The sequence below is a fragment of the Aethalodelphis obliquidens genome, unplaced genomic scaffold, assembly GCF_003676395.1.
Source record: "Aethalodelphis obliquidens isolate GAN/ISIS:26980383/991018 unplaced genomic scaffold, ASM367639v1 scaffold3, whole genome shotgun sequence".
Taxonomy (NCBI): domain Eukaryota; kingdom Metazoa; phylum Chordata; class Mammalia; order Artiodactyla; family Delphinidae; genus Aethalodelphis; species Aethalodelphis obliquidens.
This window is the reverse complement of record NW_020837947.1, coordinates 47850452-47868575: the sequence shown is the minus strand read 5'-3', so window position 1 is coordinate 47868575 and position 18124 is coordinate 47850452. Positions and strand designations below refer to the sequence as shown.

The window sequence follows — 18124 nt, the reverse complement described above, 5'->3', positions numbered from 1 at the left end:
GAATGACCTGTTTTACAGAGAATGGAAATTGGAAGTCAAACACCCTTTGTATTCCAAAATAGGGTCTCAAACATTTTGTAATTTTCATTTAAATTATTAGGAGGCTTGGAGCTATTAGTTAATCTATCTTCCAGTACACTGTTTAATATAGCACTGAATAAATGATGCAAGTTGTCAATGGATGAGTGATCAACTAATAGCTCTGCTAGTAATTGATTTATTTTTCTTCAATAAAGTTGCATAAACCAATGAGTTAGCTGCCTGGATTAATCAGTATGGGAGCAATCTTTTGTAAATGCAAAGCTGTTTTTTGTATATACTGTTGGGATTTGCTTCATTGTTTGACATCCAATGATGATGTAGAGTTCTAGAGAGTGAATATTTTGCCATGTTCAGTTAAAAGTGTGCAGTCTGTTACAGGTTGACACATTGATGGACCTGATTTATGCAGAATTAATAAGCTATTCAGATAGTGTAGCTTTAGTATGCTGCACATGATACTGGCAGCCCGGGGGTTCATAGATGGACTTGGGACCCAGCAGTTTTCAAATGTGTATATGGAGTTTAAGAAATTTATTTTCCAGGTGCAACCCCCATCTAACTAAATTTTTTCTTCACCTTGTACACTTGACAGCTGAAAAAACCATAACATTGGAGTAATAATGGGTCAAAATTTACAAAATAAAGTACTGTTTTGGTGTGGGGAAAAAAATAAAAATAAAAAATTGAGTACTAAATTTTCACTCATGGAGCATATCCATAACTATAAAATTCATTAATTGATGAGAATGTGCTTACATTGGCAATTCCTACATAGACTATTAGCCAGTCCCCTTCACTTTGACCCCGTTATTTGGCTACAACCTCGTATTTTTAGTTTGTTCTGGAGTTGCATGTTTTGTTGTACTTTCCTTCCATATTTATTTCTTCTTTATTTCTACCTCCTCGTTTTTAAGACATCTTTACCAGGTATTTCTTCTCTTACTTGCCCACTTTTATTGCCAAGCCTCATCCCTCTATTAACTCTTAAGCAACAGGTGATTAGACTCTACCAGGAAATAGAGTGATTATTCTAGAAGCCTGTTTTCTAAGATGGCCAAAATTCTAGGGGTGGTTATTCTGCATAAAATAAGCCTAAGAAATGAGATGATTTAAAATTAAAGGTTAGCTGGGCACAGGTGGAACACAGAAGAGTCATTGGGTCTGGAAGGTCTATTCAGGCCCACAATCAGACAGACAGATTTTAGGCCCATCTCCTAAGTTTAAACAGTTCAGGTTCGTGTTGGAAGCAGAGAATGTCAACAAGAGTGGTCATGGTGAACAGCGAAGCAACACGTGACCTCTGGTCCAAGGGCAGAGGATGTTTGTTTGTTTGTTGTCCTGTCTCCCCCTACCCCCTCCACTTGGATAATCCTTGATTAGTGTCAGAGCAGAGATATTAGAATCAGTGGGAAGCTCAGACCGATTCTTCTTCCTCCATAAATTAACCCTTCAGTTAAAGAATTTTTTCTATTTGATTTTTTCTTTCACTTTGGTAAAACAAAAATTCACATTCTTTTTGGTATAGAAAATCCAGAACTAGGGAGTTCCCTGGCGGTCCCGTGTTAGGACTCCACACTTTCACTGTCGAGGGCTCGGGTTCATTCCCTGGTGTGGAAGCTAAGATCCCACAAGCTGTGTGGTGCAGCCAAAAAAAAGAAAGAAAAGAAAATCCAGAGTGAGACAAAATATCTTTTAGAGTAGAGCTTCGATCCTGCTGAGTGAGGATTGCCCATATTTTCTGTAGCTTGTATAACATTATATTGCTTCCCATGTTAATGTTTAGTTGGTAGTTCAGTTTAGCTTTCATTTAAAAATACTGCTGGTGTGACATAGTAGGAAAGGCACATTGTTACAAATAATTCAAAGAAATTAAATTTATTTTGACTCTGAGATGTTGGCTGTTAGAGGGCTGTGTTTGTTTTGCCGCAGGTTTAGCTTTTTATTTTATTCTTTGCATAGAAAGTGATAAAAAGTAGCTTACATCATTCTTTAATCACTTATTAATTTGGCACTAAGAGGGAGTGGAATGAAAAATCATTTTTTAGTATAAAAATCTGTAAATTAAAAAATCCCCACTCTGGTTTTAAGTCTAAAATCAGTGTTCATAGGGACATCCTTGGTGGTCCAGTGGTTAAGGCTCCACGCTTCCACTGCAGGGGGCACGGGTTCAATATCTGGTTGGGGAACTAAGATTCTGCATGCTGTACCGTGTGGCCAAACTAAATAAATAAATAAAATCAGCATTCATAGACATAGTTTTAGGACAGTTAAGAAAATGTGAAAATGAGTCACTGTATATCAGCGGTCCCCAACCTTTTTGGCATCTGGGACCAGTTTCATGGAAGACAAGTTTTCCACAGATGGATGGGGGGATGGGGAATGGTTCAGGCAGTAATGCGCGATGGGGAGCAGCAGATGAAGCTTCACTCGCTCGCCTGCCACTCACCTCTTGCTGTGCGGCCCGGTTCCTAACAGGCCGAGGACTGATGCCAGTCCAGGGATTGGGGAGCCCTGCTATATATAAATATTGACTGCTTTAAAATCAGCATATAAACAATTTAGACTTGATAATTATGTAATTACTTTTTTTATTTCCTAGAATAGTAAATGTCCGGAGGGAACAAAACCCATGTTAATATTTGCAGGTGATGATTTTGATGTAACAGAAGACTACAGAAGGCTAAAAAGCCTTCTTATTGGTAAGTATTTTAATACATATCTGCAGGATAGCTCAGGTAGGCATTCTAAGAGTTGCCATTGGTCGTGGCAGTTTGCAACTTCACTCTAGATATACAGCTTTTTCTCTTTGATCTCTTTTTCTCCTTTTCATTATTTTGTTTATTCCCCACTAGAAGCAGGAGAGAGTTAAAAGGATGCTATACTCTATAGATCATTATTACTTTTTGATGGTATAGTAACTTTGGTAGCAACCTGTTTAATGCTTGCACCCGTCTCCTGTCATTATTGGCATTATTAAATTAAATTTAGAAAATTGAAAAGTTAAATTTTCGAGATTATTATACATCATCCACTTCCAATTCAAAAACCTCTATTAGTTTTTCTTAGTCTGATATACAAGGCTTTTCACACTATAACCCCGTATAACTTGCTTTCTTAATCTCCACCAATTTCATTCCTCCCTTTTCCATTTAAAAAAAAACAAAAAAAACCTTGTAAGGTTGTTTTAAAGGTGATTGGTTCTTAGTGAACTCTGCTCATTCCTAATGTTTTATCTAATGACTACATTACTTTTTGTGTGTTCACAAGCCACCTTCTTAAAATCCAATATACAATATATAGTTATTGTCTGAGATTGATGTTAAATTTACCAATTTTAAACCACTTTTTCTCTCCTTTTTTGAAAAGCTGACATTATTGTTCTCCATGGTTTCTTAACGGTTACTAATACTTAATATTGTGTGATCACATCTGCCAGCTCTGTTCTTACTCTGGAAGGTAATTTAGTTCATCTCTAGAGATATGAACTCTTCTTATACTTAGTGGCATTTTCTGAAGTTTAAATAATTTATTCTATTTGAGCTTTTCTTGCACCATTCTTACAAGCTATGGCTTAACTTTTTTGGTTGCCCTTCTTTTGGATTTTTATATACTTTGCCCTAGATGACTTTTGAAAAGTTGGTGGGGGATATATTATAAATTATATACATGCTTTTTACAAATCTGAGCCAACCAAAGAATGTTTGTGGGCAGACACATTGCTTTCGGTTTTCCTTATTGGGATTAGTTATGCTCTTATTGTTAGGAATACAGTTTTCGGGACTTCTCATTTCTCTTGTTCATAATGGCTATTTTTGAAAAACTAAGTATCACTGTTACCTGTTTAATCCTTACTAAAATGCTTGAGTTTGGTAACATTTCATTTTACAGATGGGAAGTTGGAGGCTCAGAGAGGTTAAGAGCCATTAAGTAGGTGAAGCAGAATCAAAACCCAAAGCCTGTGCTTTTCTTCTTCTGCTCTTCATCCTGCCCACGGTGAATAATTCCTTTGCAGAGTCTTTGCTATAGGTTCTTACCTCTGTTTTCCATGAATTAAAAAAAAAAAAGAAAAGGGACTTCCCTGGTGACGCAGTGGTTAAGAATCCGCCTGCCAGTGCAGGGGACACGGGTTTGATCCCTGGTCCGGGAAGATCCCACATGCCACGGAGCAACTAAGCCCGTGCACCACAACTGCTGAGCCTGCGCTCTAGAGCCTGTGAGCCACAACTACTGAGCCTGCGTGCCACAGCTACTAAAATCCATGCACCTAGAGCCTGTGCTCCACAAGAGAAGCCACTGCAATGAGAAGCCTGCATTGCACGTTGCACCGCAACGAAGAGTAGCCCCCACTCACCTCAGCTAGAGAAAGCCCGCACGCAGCAACAAAGACCCAACGTAGCCAAAAAAATAAATTAATTAAAAAAAAATCATACATGGAAGACAGCGACCAACATTTCTTTGAATATTACATAGCCCAAAACATCAAGGGAGTTTTTTTTAGCCAAGATTCCTAGTAGTTGTACTGCGTTGGCTCAGATTTCCTGCTTTTTTCCCCTTGTTCTTCTGTATAATTATTATTAGTGAGGGAATTACTTATAATTTGTTATAACAGAGCTTTGTTGCTTCTGTTTAAATGGTTTTATCTTACTATTTTGTGCTTCCACTAGATGGCAGGAATAACCACATGATGCAGTAATGAGAGGGAGGGAGTGAAAACCAAAAAGGAATTAAGAAAGAAGAAAGACAGGTAGCAGGATGGAGTGACATTGTCTGGCACTAAGCAAAGTTGAGTTTTTAATATAAATAAGAAGTAAGAAAGTTGCAGAGTTCTTGGTTTGTGTTGTGTGTTCAAATGAAATAATGTAGAGCAGTAGGTAAAGAGAATTTTATCAAGGGCTTTTTTCCTGTTTGGAAGTTGTGTTTTTGTTTTCTTTTTGTAATTGGCCAGAAAGAAAAGTTACTTCAGTATTTTCATGCCAGATACCCATTTTGTTCATTCGAATTTTGCTTCTCTTTTGCTTTAAACATTATATAGATTTGTAGTTAATCTTAGCAGGTCCTGCTTTTCTTTACAGAAAACCAGTGCCTGTTTTTTGATTCAGTCCATCCTAATTTTTTTTTTTTTAATTCTCGTTGTGCCGTGTGGCTTGTGGGATCTCAGTTCCCCAAAAAGGACCAGGGATTGAACCCAGGCCACAGTAGTGAAAGTGCCAAATCCTAACCACTAGATCACCATGGAACTCCCAGTCCATCCTACTTTTTATGGTTATTTTTTAGTATGACTACTCCTCGTATATAAAGATGATAATGAATCAAGTAATAGGTTAGTTTTATTAAGTGTCCCTTTAAAGCCTACCTTTAACTTAACTACCTAACTGGGTTTTTTTTTTTTTTTTTCTTCATTGCCTTTGTCTATATTAGTGGTCATATCTACATCTGTGGTCATTGTTATAATTTTTTTTTAACCTTTCTCATCTCCTAATTCTTATTCCACTTTAATACATATAATAATGAAAATAACTGCCATAGATTAGGTCAGGTAATTTATTAAATTTAATCCTTTCTACAGCTCTACAGAGATAATTGTATTAGTCTGCTCAGGGTGCCATACAAAAGACCATAGACTGGGTGGCTTATAAGCAACAGAAATTTATTTTCTCACAGTTCTAGAAGTCCAGGTTTCTGGTGAGGACTTTCTTGCTTTGTGCTTACAAGGCTTTTCCTTGGGGAGGAAGGGAAGGAGGGAGATAGACAGAGGAAAGAGGGGTTTAAGTTTTCTGTTGTCTCTTCTTATATGGACTCTAATCCTATGGGAGCAGACCCTACCCTTATGACATACCTCATTTAACCTTAAGTACTTCCTTAGAAGCCTTATTTCCAAATATAGTCACACTAGAGGTTAAACAAACATTCAGTTCATTATGGTAATATTATTCCCATGTTGTGGATGAAGAAATTGAGACCAGTTCACTGATGTCCAGAGTGAAGAGTTAGTAAGTGTCAGAATCAGGATCTTATCCATTCTCTGACTCCACATCCCCCAGTCTTTCCCGTCAACACCCTGGTCATCCTCCTGTGCCCTTTCCCAGTGTTTTTACTCATGGACACAGTCACACTAAAGGTGTTATTTTTGCTTGGAATTGATCCATTGAAAAAATGTCCAAACTGGGGCTTTCTTTCTAATTATAACCAATTTATCTGCTACCCCCTTATTTCTGTTTAACCAGGTTTTTCTCCTTATCCCTATTCTCATAATATCTTCCTTTTTACCTCAACCATCATTCCTGCCCAGTTTAGGGTCAGCCTTTTTGACAGTGCTCTGAGTTTCAACACATTTTAATCCATCACCCCCTTGATGTTTTAGACTCCTCTTGTACTTTAATTGCTCCAGTCCTGGAATCAGCTATTTCTGTAAGGATCCTGGGTTTTTTTTAAGTGAGATGATTTTAGAAATCACATTTTGTGTGCTAGGGAGTATTTCTGGGTTGGTCATTGTTTCTAGGCTTTTTCAGTGGACAGAACTATGAGATTTATTTGTTAAGATAAAATATATCCTGAGTTCATACTGAAACTTCTAACTCAAATTTAGGACAGAAGGATATGTACACGTACATACCTTCTTTCATCCATGACAAAAATCCAGGTTCTCAATGACTCCAACATAATGATGCATTTACTTTATACTGTACTACACATACAACAGTCTCAGAATAAAATACTGTTATTACTACTGGTAGTATGAATATTGAGTGCAACTGAATGGTGTTTGGTTTCTTTTGTGTGTGTGGTTTTTTTTTTTTGCAGTGCTGTATGTCTATATATCCTATTAGGAATATGGTCAAATTACTGTGTTTTGAAGTCATTTGAAACAGTCCTTTTCTGTATGATTATGCCTTCAGCCCAATACACAGGTTCATTTCATTTTGTTTTCAATTTTTAGGGATAACTTTATTAAGTTTTTTCATTATAAATTATTTTTTGGGGTATGATTTACATACAATCAAGTGCACGTATTTATTTTTAAATTCTTTTTTTAATTCTTTTTTTTAAAGTTTTATTTTTTGGCTGCATTGGGTTTTTGTTGCTGCGCACGGGCTTTCTCTAGTTGTAGCAAGTGGGGCCTACTCTTCGATGCGCAGGCGGTGGCTTCTCTTGTTGCGGATCATGGGCTCTAGGCGCGCGGGCTGCAGTAGTTGTGGCATGCAGGCTCTAGCGCACAGGCTCAGTAGTTGTGGCGCACAGGCTTAGTTGCTCCGCGGCATGTGGGATCTTCCTGCACCAGGGATCGAACCCTGCATTGGCAGATGGATTCTTAACCATTGCGCCACCAGGGAAGTCCAAATGCACATATTTAAAGTTTTAAAATTTAATGGATTTTGACATATTTATATACCTCTAAAAACACCACTGCAATCAAGATATAGAACCTTTCCACCACCCCCCAGAATTTCCCTGTGCCCTTTGGTAATCCATTATTTTTCTCTATTCTAAGCAAACATTGATCTGCTTCCTGTCATTTTTGCATTTTCCAGAATTTAGGTAAATGGAATCATAGAGTATGTACTTTTCTTGGCCTGACTTCTTTCACTCAGTTTGTTTTGAGATTCATTCATGTTGTTGTATGTATCAATCCTCCATTTCTTTTTATAACTGAGCAGTATTCCATTTATAGCTATTCTGCCGTTTGTTTATACCTTCATCTGTTGATGGACATTTAGATTGATTCCAGCTTTTAATTATTACCAGTAGAACTGCTATGAACATTTATATACAAATTTTTGTGAGGACCTATGTTTTCATTTCCTTTGGGTGAATACCTAGGAATAAAATGGTTGGATCATTTGAATAGCGTATGTTAAACATTTTTTTTTTTTTGCGTGGGCCTCTCACTGTCGTGGCCTCTCTTGTTGCGGAGCACAGGCTCCAGACGCACGGGCTCAATAGTTGTGGCTCATGGGCCCAGCTGCTCCGTGGCATGTGGGATCCTCCCAGACCAGGGCTCGAACCCGTGTCCCCTGCATTGGCAGGCAGATTCTCAACCACTGCGCCACCAGGGAAGCCCTATGTTAAACATTTTTAAGAAACTGCCAAACTGTTTAACATGGTTGCACTATTTTGCATTCCCACTAACTGTAGGGGCTCCATCTCCTTGTCAATACTTGGTAGGCCGTTCTTTTTAATTTTAGTTACTCTAATAGGTGTTGAATACTGACAGTAATATGTTTCCAAAGTCAAATCTACAAAATAAAGGAGTGGTAGTGTTGCAGTTTTAATTTGCATTTTCTGGTGACTTATAAGGTTGAACATCTTTTCATGTGCTTATTGGCCATTTGTATATCTTTGGTAAAGTGTGTGTTCAGATCTTTGCCTGATTTTTTTATTTGGTTATTTGTCTTTTTATTGGGTACTAATGTGGAAGAGTGTGTGTGTGTGTGTGTGTGTGTGTGTGTGTGTGAGAGAGAGAGAGAGAGAAGTCTTTTGTCTGTCTGACATATATCTTTGAATATTCTCTCCTGGACTGTGGCTTGCCTTTTTGTTTTATTGATTTATGTATTTATTTATTGGCCACACCATGCAGCATGTGGGATCTTAGTTCCCCAACCAAGGATTGAACTCGCTCCCCCTGCAGTGGAAGCACGGAGTCTTTAACCACTGCACCACCAGGGAAGTCCCTTGCCTTTTTGTTTTTAATGATGTCTTTTTTAAAAAAAAATTTTGTATCGAGATATAGCTGATTTATAATATTATGTAAGTTTCAGGTGTACAACATAGTGATTCACAATTTTTTTTTTTTTTTTTTTTTTTGCTGTACGTGGGCCTCTCACTGTTGTGGCCTCTCCCGTTGCGGAGTACAGGCTCCGGACGCGCAGGCTCAGCTGCCATGGCTCACGGGCCCAGCCGCTCCGTGGCATGTGGGATCTTCCCAGACCGGGGCACGAACCTGTGTCCCCTGCATCGGCAGGCAGACTCTCAACCACTGCGCCACCAGGGAAGCCCAATTCACAATTTTTAAAGATTATGCTACACTTACAGTTATTATAAATTGTTGGCTATATTCCCTGTGCTGTACAGTATATCCTTGTAGCTTATTTATTTTATGCATAGTAGTTTGTACCTTTAAGCCCGTGTCCCTCTCTTGCCCCTCGCCTTTCCCTCTCCCTACTGGTAACCACTGGTTCTCTATATCTGTGAGTCAGCTTCCTTTTTGTTATGTGCACTAGTTTGTTGTATTTTTTAGATTCCACATACAAGTGATATCATACATTGTCTTCCTCTAATTTCACTTAGCATGATGCTCTCCAAGTCCATCCATGTTGCTGCAAATGGCAAAATTTCATTCTTTTGATGGCTGAGTAGTATTTCATTGTATGTATGTGTGTGTGCGTGTGTGTGCATGTGTGTGTATGGACACTTAGGTTGCTTCCATATCTTGGCTATTGTAAATAATGCTGCTGTGAACATTGAGGTAGTACATGTATCCTTTCAAATTAGTGTGTTGTTTTCTTTGGATATGTACCCAGGAGTGGAATTGCTGGATATGATAGTTTTATTTTTAGTTTTTTAGGAACCTCTATATTGTTTTCCTCAGTGCCTGTAGAACTTACATTCCTACAAGGACTCCATTTTCTCTACATCCTCACTAACATTTGTTATTAGTGGTCTTTTTGATGATAGCCATTCTGACTGGTGTAAGGTGATATTTCATTGTGCTTTTGATTAGCATTTTTCTGATGATTAGCAGTGTTGATCATCTTTTCATGTGCCTGCTGGCCATCAGTATGTGTTCTTTGGAAAAATGTCTAGTCAGGTCTTCTGCTTTTAGGTTTAAGTAGGTCCCATTTGTTTATTTTTGCTTGTGTTTCCTTTGCCTTAGGAGACAGGTTCAAAAAAAAATATTGCTACGATTTATGTCAAAGAGTGTTCTGCCTATGTTTTCTTCTAGGAGTTTTGTAGTTTCTGGTCTTACATTTAGATCTTTAATGCATTTTGAGTTTATTTTTATATATTGTGTGAGAAAATGTTCTGATTTCATTCTTTTACGTGTAGCTGTCCAGTTTTCCCAGCACCATTTACCAAAGAGATTTTTCAACATTGTATATGCTTGCTTCCTTTGTCATAGATTAATTGACCTTAAGTATGTGAGTTTATTTCTGGGCTCTCTATTCTGTTCCATTGATCCATGTAACTTTTTCTGTCTGTCTGAAGTCAGGGAGCATGATTCCTCCAGCTCTGTTTTTTCTCAAGATTGTTTTGACTATTTGGGTCTTTTGTGTTTCCATACACATTTTAAAATTATTCTAGTTCTATGGCATTGGTATTTTGATAGGGGTTGCATTGAATCTATAGAGTATTATGGTCATTTTAACAATATTAATTCTTCCAATCCATGAACACAGTATATCTTTCCATGTGTTTGTGTTGTCTTCAATTTCTTTCATCCATGTCTTACAGGTTTCCAAGTATAGGTCTTTTAACTCCCTAGGTAGCTTTATTCCTAGGTATTTCTCTGACAGTGTGCTGTTAGTGTATAGAAATGCAACAAATTTCTGTGTGTTAATTTTATATCCTGCAACTTTACTGTATTCATTGATGAACTCTAGTAGTTTTTTGGTGGCATATTTAGGATTTTCTGTGTATAGTATCATGTAATCTGCAAACAGTGATGTCTTTTAAAGAGCAGAAATTTTAAATTTTTGTGAAGTGTACTTTATCCAATTTTTTTCTTTAATGGTTGTTCATACAGTGTTTTGTTTAAGAAACCTTTGCTTATCCCAAGATTGCAAAGATTTTTTTCTCTTATAAATATTTTTTTGAAGTCTTATAACTTTAGATCTTACATTTAGGTTTATGATCCATTTTGAGTTAATGTTTGTATATGATGTGAGGTAAGGGTCAATGTTCTTAAAACTTTCTACCTCATTTCATTCTTTTTTTGTTTTTTTTTTCTTTCTTAAAAGCTTATGGAAAAAGCGCATGCCTATAAGGTTTGCATTACAAAAACTGTTTCAGGGGAGACTGGAATGTACATATCTTGTTCCCCAGAATGACTCTGACTTCAATAATGCTGCCACAACCGTGAGTGGGGCTTTATTAAGTTGGCCACTGAAGGAGAGTCAGGTTTTGGCAAAACTATGGGAAAGTTCTTCATTAATTAAAATCAATTTTTAGATCAAAATACCTTGAAAACGTACATATTTGGTTTATAAAAGTACCCCCAAGGGATTTTTATTTGTGGTAGTAAGGAAGGGTGGTGTGTACAAAGGGTATGCACACTTAACGTCTGCTTTATGTATGTTAGTGATGTGATTTTCTTTTAGTTATCTGTAAGAAGGAAAAAGCAAACTGTAAAAGATGTATATGTCCATGCACATGGAGATAATTCCCATCTTATGAGCTAATGGGAGGAGGGAAGCAAGTGCTGAGTGGCTACAGATTGGGACAGAATGAGATATTTCCTGTTTATGACATCACCTGTCTTAGGGCACCTCTTCCTAAGTAATTAATTTGGATGACCCTTTTATGCCTAACTTTTTCTTAGCTAGATGTTATTCATGTGTTCCCATTTAGCCTCCCCCCAAGTTCAGTCTTTTTATCTGTAAAAATGAGGTGACCAAACTTGTTTGCTGTTTTCCAAACTCTTTTCATTCATGTGCCACCTTCATAACGTTAGCCATGTCTGTGTAGTATCCATAGCATTGTTCACTGGAGATTTTTCTTTAAATTGACTCCTCTTTTTATTTTTTATTTTTATTTATTTTTTTTGCGGTACGTGGGCCTCTCACCGCCGTGGCCTCTCCCGTTGCAGAGCACAGGCTCCGGACGCACAGGCTCACCCAGCCGCTCCACGGCATGTGGGATCTTCCCGGACCGGGGCACGAACCCGTGTCCCCTGCATTGGCGGGCGGACTCTCAACCACTGCGCCACCAGGGAAGCCCCTGACTCCTCTTTTTAAAAGGAAACCCTATGTCCCTACTCTCAGTGCAAAATGGTGTATGATAACATAAATAATGCATTGTAGATTATATCTGCCTGTGTATCATTTAAAATTATCTCATATGTGCCACTTGGGTATTATTACCACTCTGTGGGAAAACAGTCTACTCATTGATCTTGATGGTTCTTTTCTGGCTTTGACACTAGATAGCTTTTCTTTGCTCATATAATTGAGATACCTTGTTAGAATTTTCTTGTTTGTTGGCGTCTGCCATATGACAAACACTAGTTCAATTTAATAGTCAAAGTTTGAACAGCCATTTTTATAGACTTTTGCCATCTTAACCTGTCTGTCTTAGTTGATTAAAATTGTATACCTTGTTTTACATTTTCTAAAAAATTACTGTTCACAATAAACCTGTTATACTCTGGTGCTGAGCATTGGCTTAGAGGGAGAACTGCAAAACTGAAAAATTACATGGCTCAGTGAATTAAACAGAAATACAGTCATGAGATTAAATGGTAGAGGGGTGGGACCATCAGATTTTTCAGGCATGAGTTTTTGTGCTGCTTTTTAGATGAGATACAGAGAGTTGCGTTTAGAGTGCAGCTGATTTGTAACAATTAATCTTAATTAGTCTTTTAATTAAGATTTTAATTAATCTTTTAATTAATTAAAGTTAATTAATTTTAATTAGTCTTTTAATTAATCTTTTAAAATTTTTAATTAATTAATTATTTTAATTAATTTTAATTATTTTTAATTGATCTTTTAATTAATCTTGATTAATCTTTTTTTTTTTTCCCCAAACAACCTGATGTGTGCTTTTAGATTTCTTCAGAGGCCCCACAGTATCAAATGTCCGTCTGGCTGGTTTAGAGTATGTTCTGCACTTCACTGCACTGAATGGGAAGATTTACTTTCGAAGCTATAAGTAAGTGCATTTCTTAGCATGTTTTTGTTAATCCTCAGGGTTAGCATTTTAGTGTGACTGTTTTATAGAGCTCAGACTTAGAATTGGTGTCTGGCCAAAAGTTTATTTGGAGAGTTTTCAGAATAGCAGTGACAAAGTAGCTCTGTGCTGATCCTCAGGTCTGTCACTCCCCTGCTAACTTCTGCCTCCCGGAAACCCTGCTTTTCCAGGGCCCTGGGGCATCAAACAGTACACTCCCTCTGAGCTTAGAACGCTTATTCAGTCCTAACTTGCCATACTTTTATGCAGTATCTCCCTGTTTTTCTTGACTAAATTTAGAGCGCCAAGCCACAAGTCTTAGCCCAGCCAAAGCAAATCTCAAAGTCCTGAGTCTAAAAAATGGAGTCTGAAAGTAATAAGATTCAGTGGCTAGATTCATTTTACCTTCTTTCTCCAGCCCAGGCCTCTACCCATACCCCCACCACAATATAAATATAAATCCTAACAAGCACATTCTGTTTTCATAAAAACCTTAATGACATGCTGCAACTGCCTTTTGAGGTAAGCATGACTTGTTTTTTCCCTTATTTAAAATAAAGTGTTAGCGCTGATTGATGGAGCACACACTTTCCTAGAGAATACATTGACTCCCACTAACTGCCTCCCTTGGTACATTGAATTCAGCCTGACATCTGCTTCGCGCTGTGGCGTGGCAGTGCAGCCTGAGCGCCGGCAGCCCAGTGTTGACAGTGTCTTCGTGCAGTGGTGCCGTTTGTGCAACCATTCGTGGACTTCAGCATTTCATTCATGGTTTTAATTTTGTTTTTTTATCATAATGGAATACATGGTTGACCAGCTTGTGTCCAGTGAACATCTAAATGAACTAAGTAATCACCTCTTTTTTGTTAGTAATGTCCATCTTTGTCTCAACTGTATGGAGTCAGAGATGCTCGGTTCTTTTCACCACATGAGTGGTACCACCATTTCTATTTTTCTATTTTTTTCTCATTTAAATAATAACAGGCAAAGGATTTTATAATCATTTTTAACTAGTTGAGATTGAAAGTCCCTATAATCTGTTGTTTTCATTTCCAAACTTGATTTTGGGGCAGCTAAGAATATTATGAAGTAGGTGACTCCTATTTATAGAGCAAGAGATAAAAGATGAAAAATCACTAACATAAAAAAAAATCTTTTTGAAAACTTATGTTAAACAAGGAGACCCTGGGATACAAAGGAGCTAAAAAATAAAGATAAAAGTCTTTGAGAATGAGAAATGAATAATAAAAATCTAAAACTCATGGTGAACAATTTCAAAGGAAGTATTCTCTTGTATCAGAACTTGTATTTAGTGAAAAGAAAGATAAATTTGTAAAGAAAGAAAGAAAATACAGAGAAATAAAGCAAAATGGACAGAAAATTAGCAAATCAGTCTTAAGAACAAGGATAAATTGGCAGTGTAACTACACATATTCGTCCGTCCACTTACTTTAAGAAGTATGTAATTGCTGGAATCACTGTTAGGTTAGCATGGCATCTGCCATAATGAAAAAAAAAGATTTGAAATTTTTACGAAATTATTTTATTTATTTATGTATTTATGTATTTATTTTTGGCTGCATTGGGACTTAGCTGCGGCACTCAGGGTCTTCTTTGCACCATGCAGGATCTTTCAGTTGCAGCACGCAGGCTTCGCTAGTTTTGCATGGGCTCCAGAGTGCGTGGGCTCTGTAGTTTGTGGCACATGGGCTCTCTAGTTGAGGCCCATGGGCTTAGTAGTTGTGACAGGACTTAGTTGCCCTGTGGCATGTGGGATCTTAGTTCCCCTGACCAGGGATTGAACCTACGTCCCCTGCATTGGAAGGCAGGTTCTTAACCACCGGACCACCAGGGAAGTCCCAAGATCTGAATTTTTAAGATCAGAAACCCTATTGTAAAATTTTTTTTTTTTTTTTTTTTTTTGGTGTTCACGGGCCTCTCAGTGTTGTGGCCTCTCCCCTTGCGGAGCACAGGCTCCAGACGCGCAGGCTCAGCTGCCATGGCTCACGGGCCCAGCTGCTCCACGGCATGTGGGATCTTCACGGACCGGGGCACGAACCCGTGTTCCCTGCATCGGCAGGCGGACTCTCAACCACTGTGCCACTAGGGAAGCCCCCCTAATGTAAAATTTTTTTTTTTTTTTTCTAGTGTAAAATTTTAATCCCAGCTTTTCATATCTATATCCTGTAATACCTGCTAGCTATTGATTTGAAATAGAAAGTGGACAGTGTGATTGAGAGCAAGCTGCTACTGGGGAAAATCCCTAGATGTGGATTAGCTTAGCCTCCAAGGGCTGTGCTCTGCTTGGGAGAGGAAGGAAGAGGTGGTCCCAGGAATGAGCATCACCTCTGAGCCTAGTGACCTGGCTCTTTGCCAGGCTTTGCCACATGACATGGGCAAGTCACTTCTCAGGGCCCCTGTTTTTCCTTTGCAAAGTGTAGTAATATCATATAGGTAATTCTGAGGTCCCTCTGAGACGGATAATTCTCCTTTATGAGAGGGAGAGGGGTGCAGATAGAGGTGGGAATGTGCCATAGAAGTGTGTCTGACCTACTGTGGCTCCTCAGGCATTCTCAACAGGCTGCTCTTGGGTGTCCTGCCCTCTTCCAACCAGCCCTTAGGCAGTTGGTTAAAGGTAGTTAATATTGACGCTTATTAATTTGTGAAGATCAGTAAGGCTTATAAAATGGTTTTGAGCTTCTTGTATGAAAGGAACTCTGAGCATGGAATTACATTAATAGAACCTTTGACCTTTCCTGTTTGGGGGAAATAAATCATAGTGTTACTGGCACCTTCCTGTATATCCTATAATAATTAATTCCTTGGAGAATTTTATTTACTATAGGGCCAGAGCTATTAATATGAAACTGAAGATCTTTAGTAACTGCCACGTATGCCTTTGCCATGGCATTGGGTAGGTTTTATGGGGAGAAATATGCAAAACAGGAAGTATTAGCGTACCTTAAAAAGCAAACACAACATTCTAGGCAAGGAGTTAAGTAATGAAAACAGAATGTCAACAGAAGAGAGGGATATGGAAGGGAGAAAAATAAGGAAATTGCAATTTAAACAAGAGTGGTAATGCCAGTCTTTCTCAAGAAATAGGCAAGCACAGTCTCCGGACACGCAGGCCCAGCGGCCATGGCTCACAGGCCCAGCCGCTCTGCGGCACGTGGGATCCTTCCGGTCCAGGGCACGAACCTGCGCCCCCTGCATCGGCAGGCGGACTCTCAACCACTGCGCCACCAGGGAAGCCCGAATGTCACTTTTGATTTAGAGCTTATAGGGAAACAAAACAAACAAAGCTTGAGGTTAAGATCTGAAATGGAGATTTACATGGGTGTAAAGGTTCTGGGCAATAGTTCTTAACTTTCTGTGCGAGGGCTTTCTCTAGTTGTGGCAAGCGGGGGCCACTCTTCATCGCGGTGTGCGGGCCCCTCACTCTCGCGGCCTCTCTTGTTGTGGAGCACAGGCTCCAGACGCGCAGGCTCAGTAGTTGTGGCTCACGGGCTTAGTTGCTCCGTGGCATATGGGATCTTCCCAGACCGGGGCTCGAACCCGTGTGACCTGCATTAGCAGGCAGATTTTCAACCACTGTGCCACCAGGGAAGCCCAAGGCTGATCTTTTAAAAACATTATTATTTAGTCCTTTTTTTCCCCTGTATGGAGATCTGGCCACAGTAACAAATTGAGTCTTTTAACTCAAAAAAACCTTCAGGTCTTTGAGCAGTTCTTGTTGTATCTCTCACAAAAAAAGAATTTGTGACTCTCCCTTCCTCCCCATTGTATCCTTCATATGCTTTCAAATCCAGAGCTATTTGGACATATGGTATCTAGAAAGTATATTAAGTTCATTCCAATCTATAGAGATCAGTAAATGTCTATGCTATGGACAAAAGTTGATTCTGAATAGGTCTTAGAGAAATAAGAATTTGTTAATCAATCATGTAATATAATGTTTCAAAAACCCAATTAAGATTTTTTTATAATCATGTAAATCTTGCGTAAGATGAAGAAGTCAAATAAAAGGATTCCACTTCACTTCTTAGAACTATATCACCTGCTGTTTCTCAACAGTATTGCATACTCTTATGTTTTATTTTGAAAATAAGTAGACTAAAGAAAATACTTGGTCTTGGGGCTTCCCTGGTGGTTCAGTGGTTAAGAATCCGCCTGCCAATGCAGGGGACACGGGTTCGAGCCCTGGTGCGGGAAGATCCCACATGCCGCAGAGCAACTAAGCCCATGCACCACAGCTACTGAGCCTGCGAGCCACAACTATTGAGCCCACATGCCACAACTACTGAAGCCCATGCACCTAGAGCCTGTGCTCCGAAACAAGAGAAGCCACCGCAACGAGAAGCCACGCAGCGCAACAAAGAGTAGCCCCTGCTCGCTGCAACTAGAGAAAGCCCGCAAGCAGCAACGAAGGCCCAGTGCAGCCAAAAATAAATAAATAAAATAAATAAATTTATTTAAAAAAAATAAAAAGAAAACACTTGGTCTAAATATATAAAGTATTAAGCTTAGCCTTTCCTTTTTTTTTTTAATCTTTTTGGCCATGCTATGTGGTATCTGGGATATTAGTTCCCTGACTAGGGATAAAACCCATTCCCCCTGCATTGGGAGCGCAGAGCCTTAACCACTGGACTGCCAGGGAAGTCTGTAAGCTTAGCCTTTCTAAACATTTTATGATATTTTATGGAACTGTAATCTTCTAGAACAAAAATATTTGTGGGGAGGGCGGCGGGACTTTTATCAAAGTCAAAGCAACATTTCTTTTTTGCTATTTCATAAAGGTTGCTGTTGAAGAAATCTGGCTGCAGAACACCTCGGATTGAATTGGAGGAGATGGGACCCTCATTGGATCTGGTTCTGAGGAGGACACATCTAGCATCAGATGACCTTTATAAGTTATCTATGAAAATGCCCAAAGCCCTCAAGGTACATGGCTTGTAGCTTGGTGCCATGTTTATTTGTATATTCCATTCTTCTTTCCAAAAAAGGATTTGTGGCATATTATATTGAAGAGCATACATAAAGAGGTCAATAAAATAGATAAAATTAGACTCTCAGAGCCAAAGAAAGGAGGAAGAAGCAAATAAGCCAACCATAATTGATAATAAAATTGTAGAAACCAGGCATCAGGTGTTGCTGAGAGCTTCCTAGTAGTCAAGACTGCCAGTTTTCAGCAAAA

The 18124-nt window shown here is 38.7% G+C and overlaps 1 protein-coding gene across 3 annotated transcripts in view; it reads left to right on the top strand.

Annotated features, from left to right (window-relative positions):
- Positions 1 to 18124, top strand: part of RPF2 (ribosome production factor 2 homolog) — a 35551-nt gene that overhangs the window by 15734 nt on the left and 1693 nt on the right. For all 3 annotated transcript variants that reach the window (XM_027088605.1, XM_027088614.1, XM_027088623.1), the window contains exons 7-9: positions 2642 to 2741; positions 12807 to 12909; positions 17727 to 17871. In XM_027088605.1, the coding sequence (XP_026944406.1) occupies positions 2642 to 2741; positions 12807 to 12909; positions 17727 to 17871 (348 nt within the window). The remainder of the gene's footprint in view (positions 1 to 2641; positions 2742 to 12806; positions 12910 to 17726; positions 17872 to 18124) is intronic.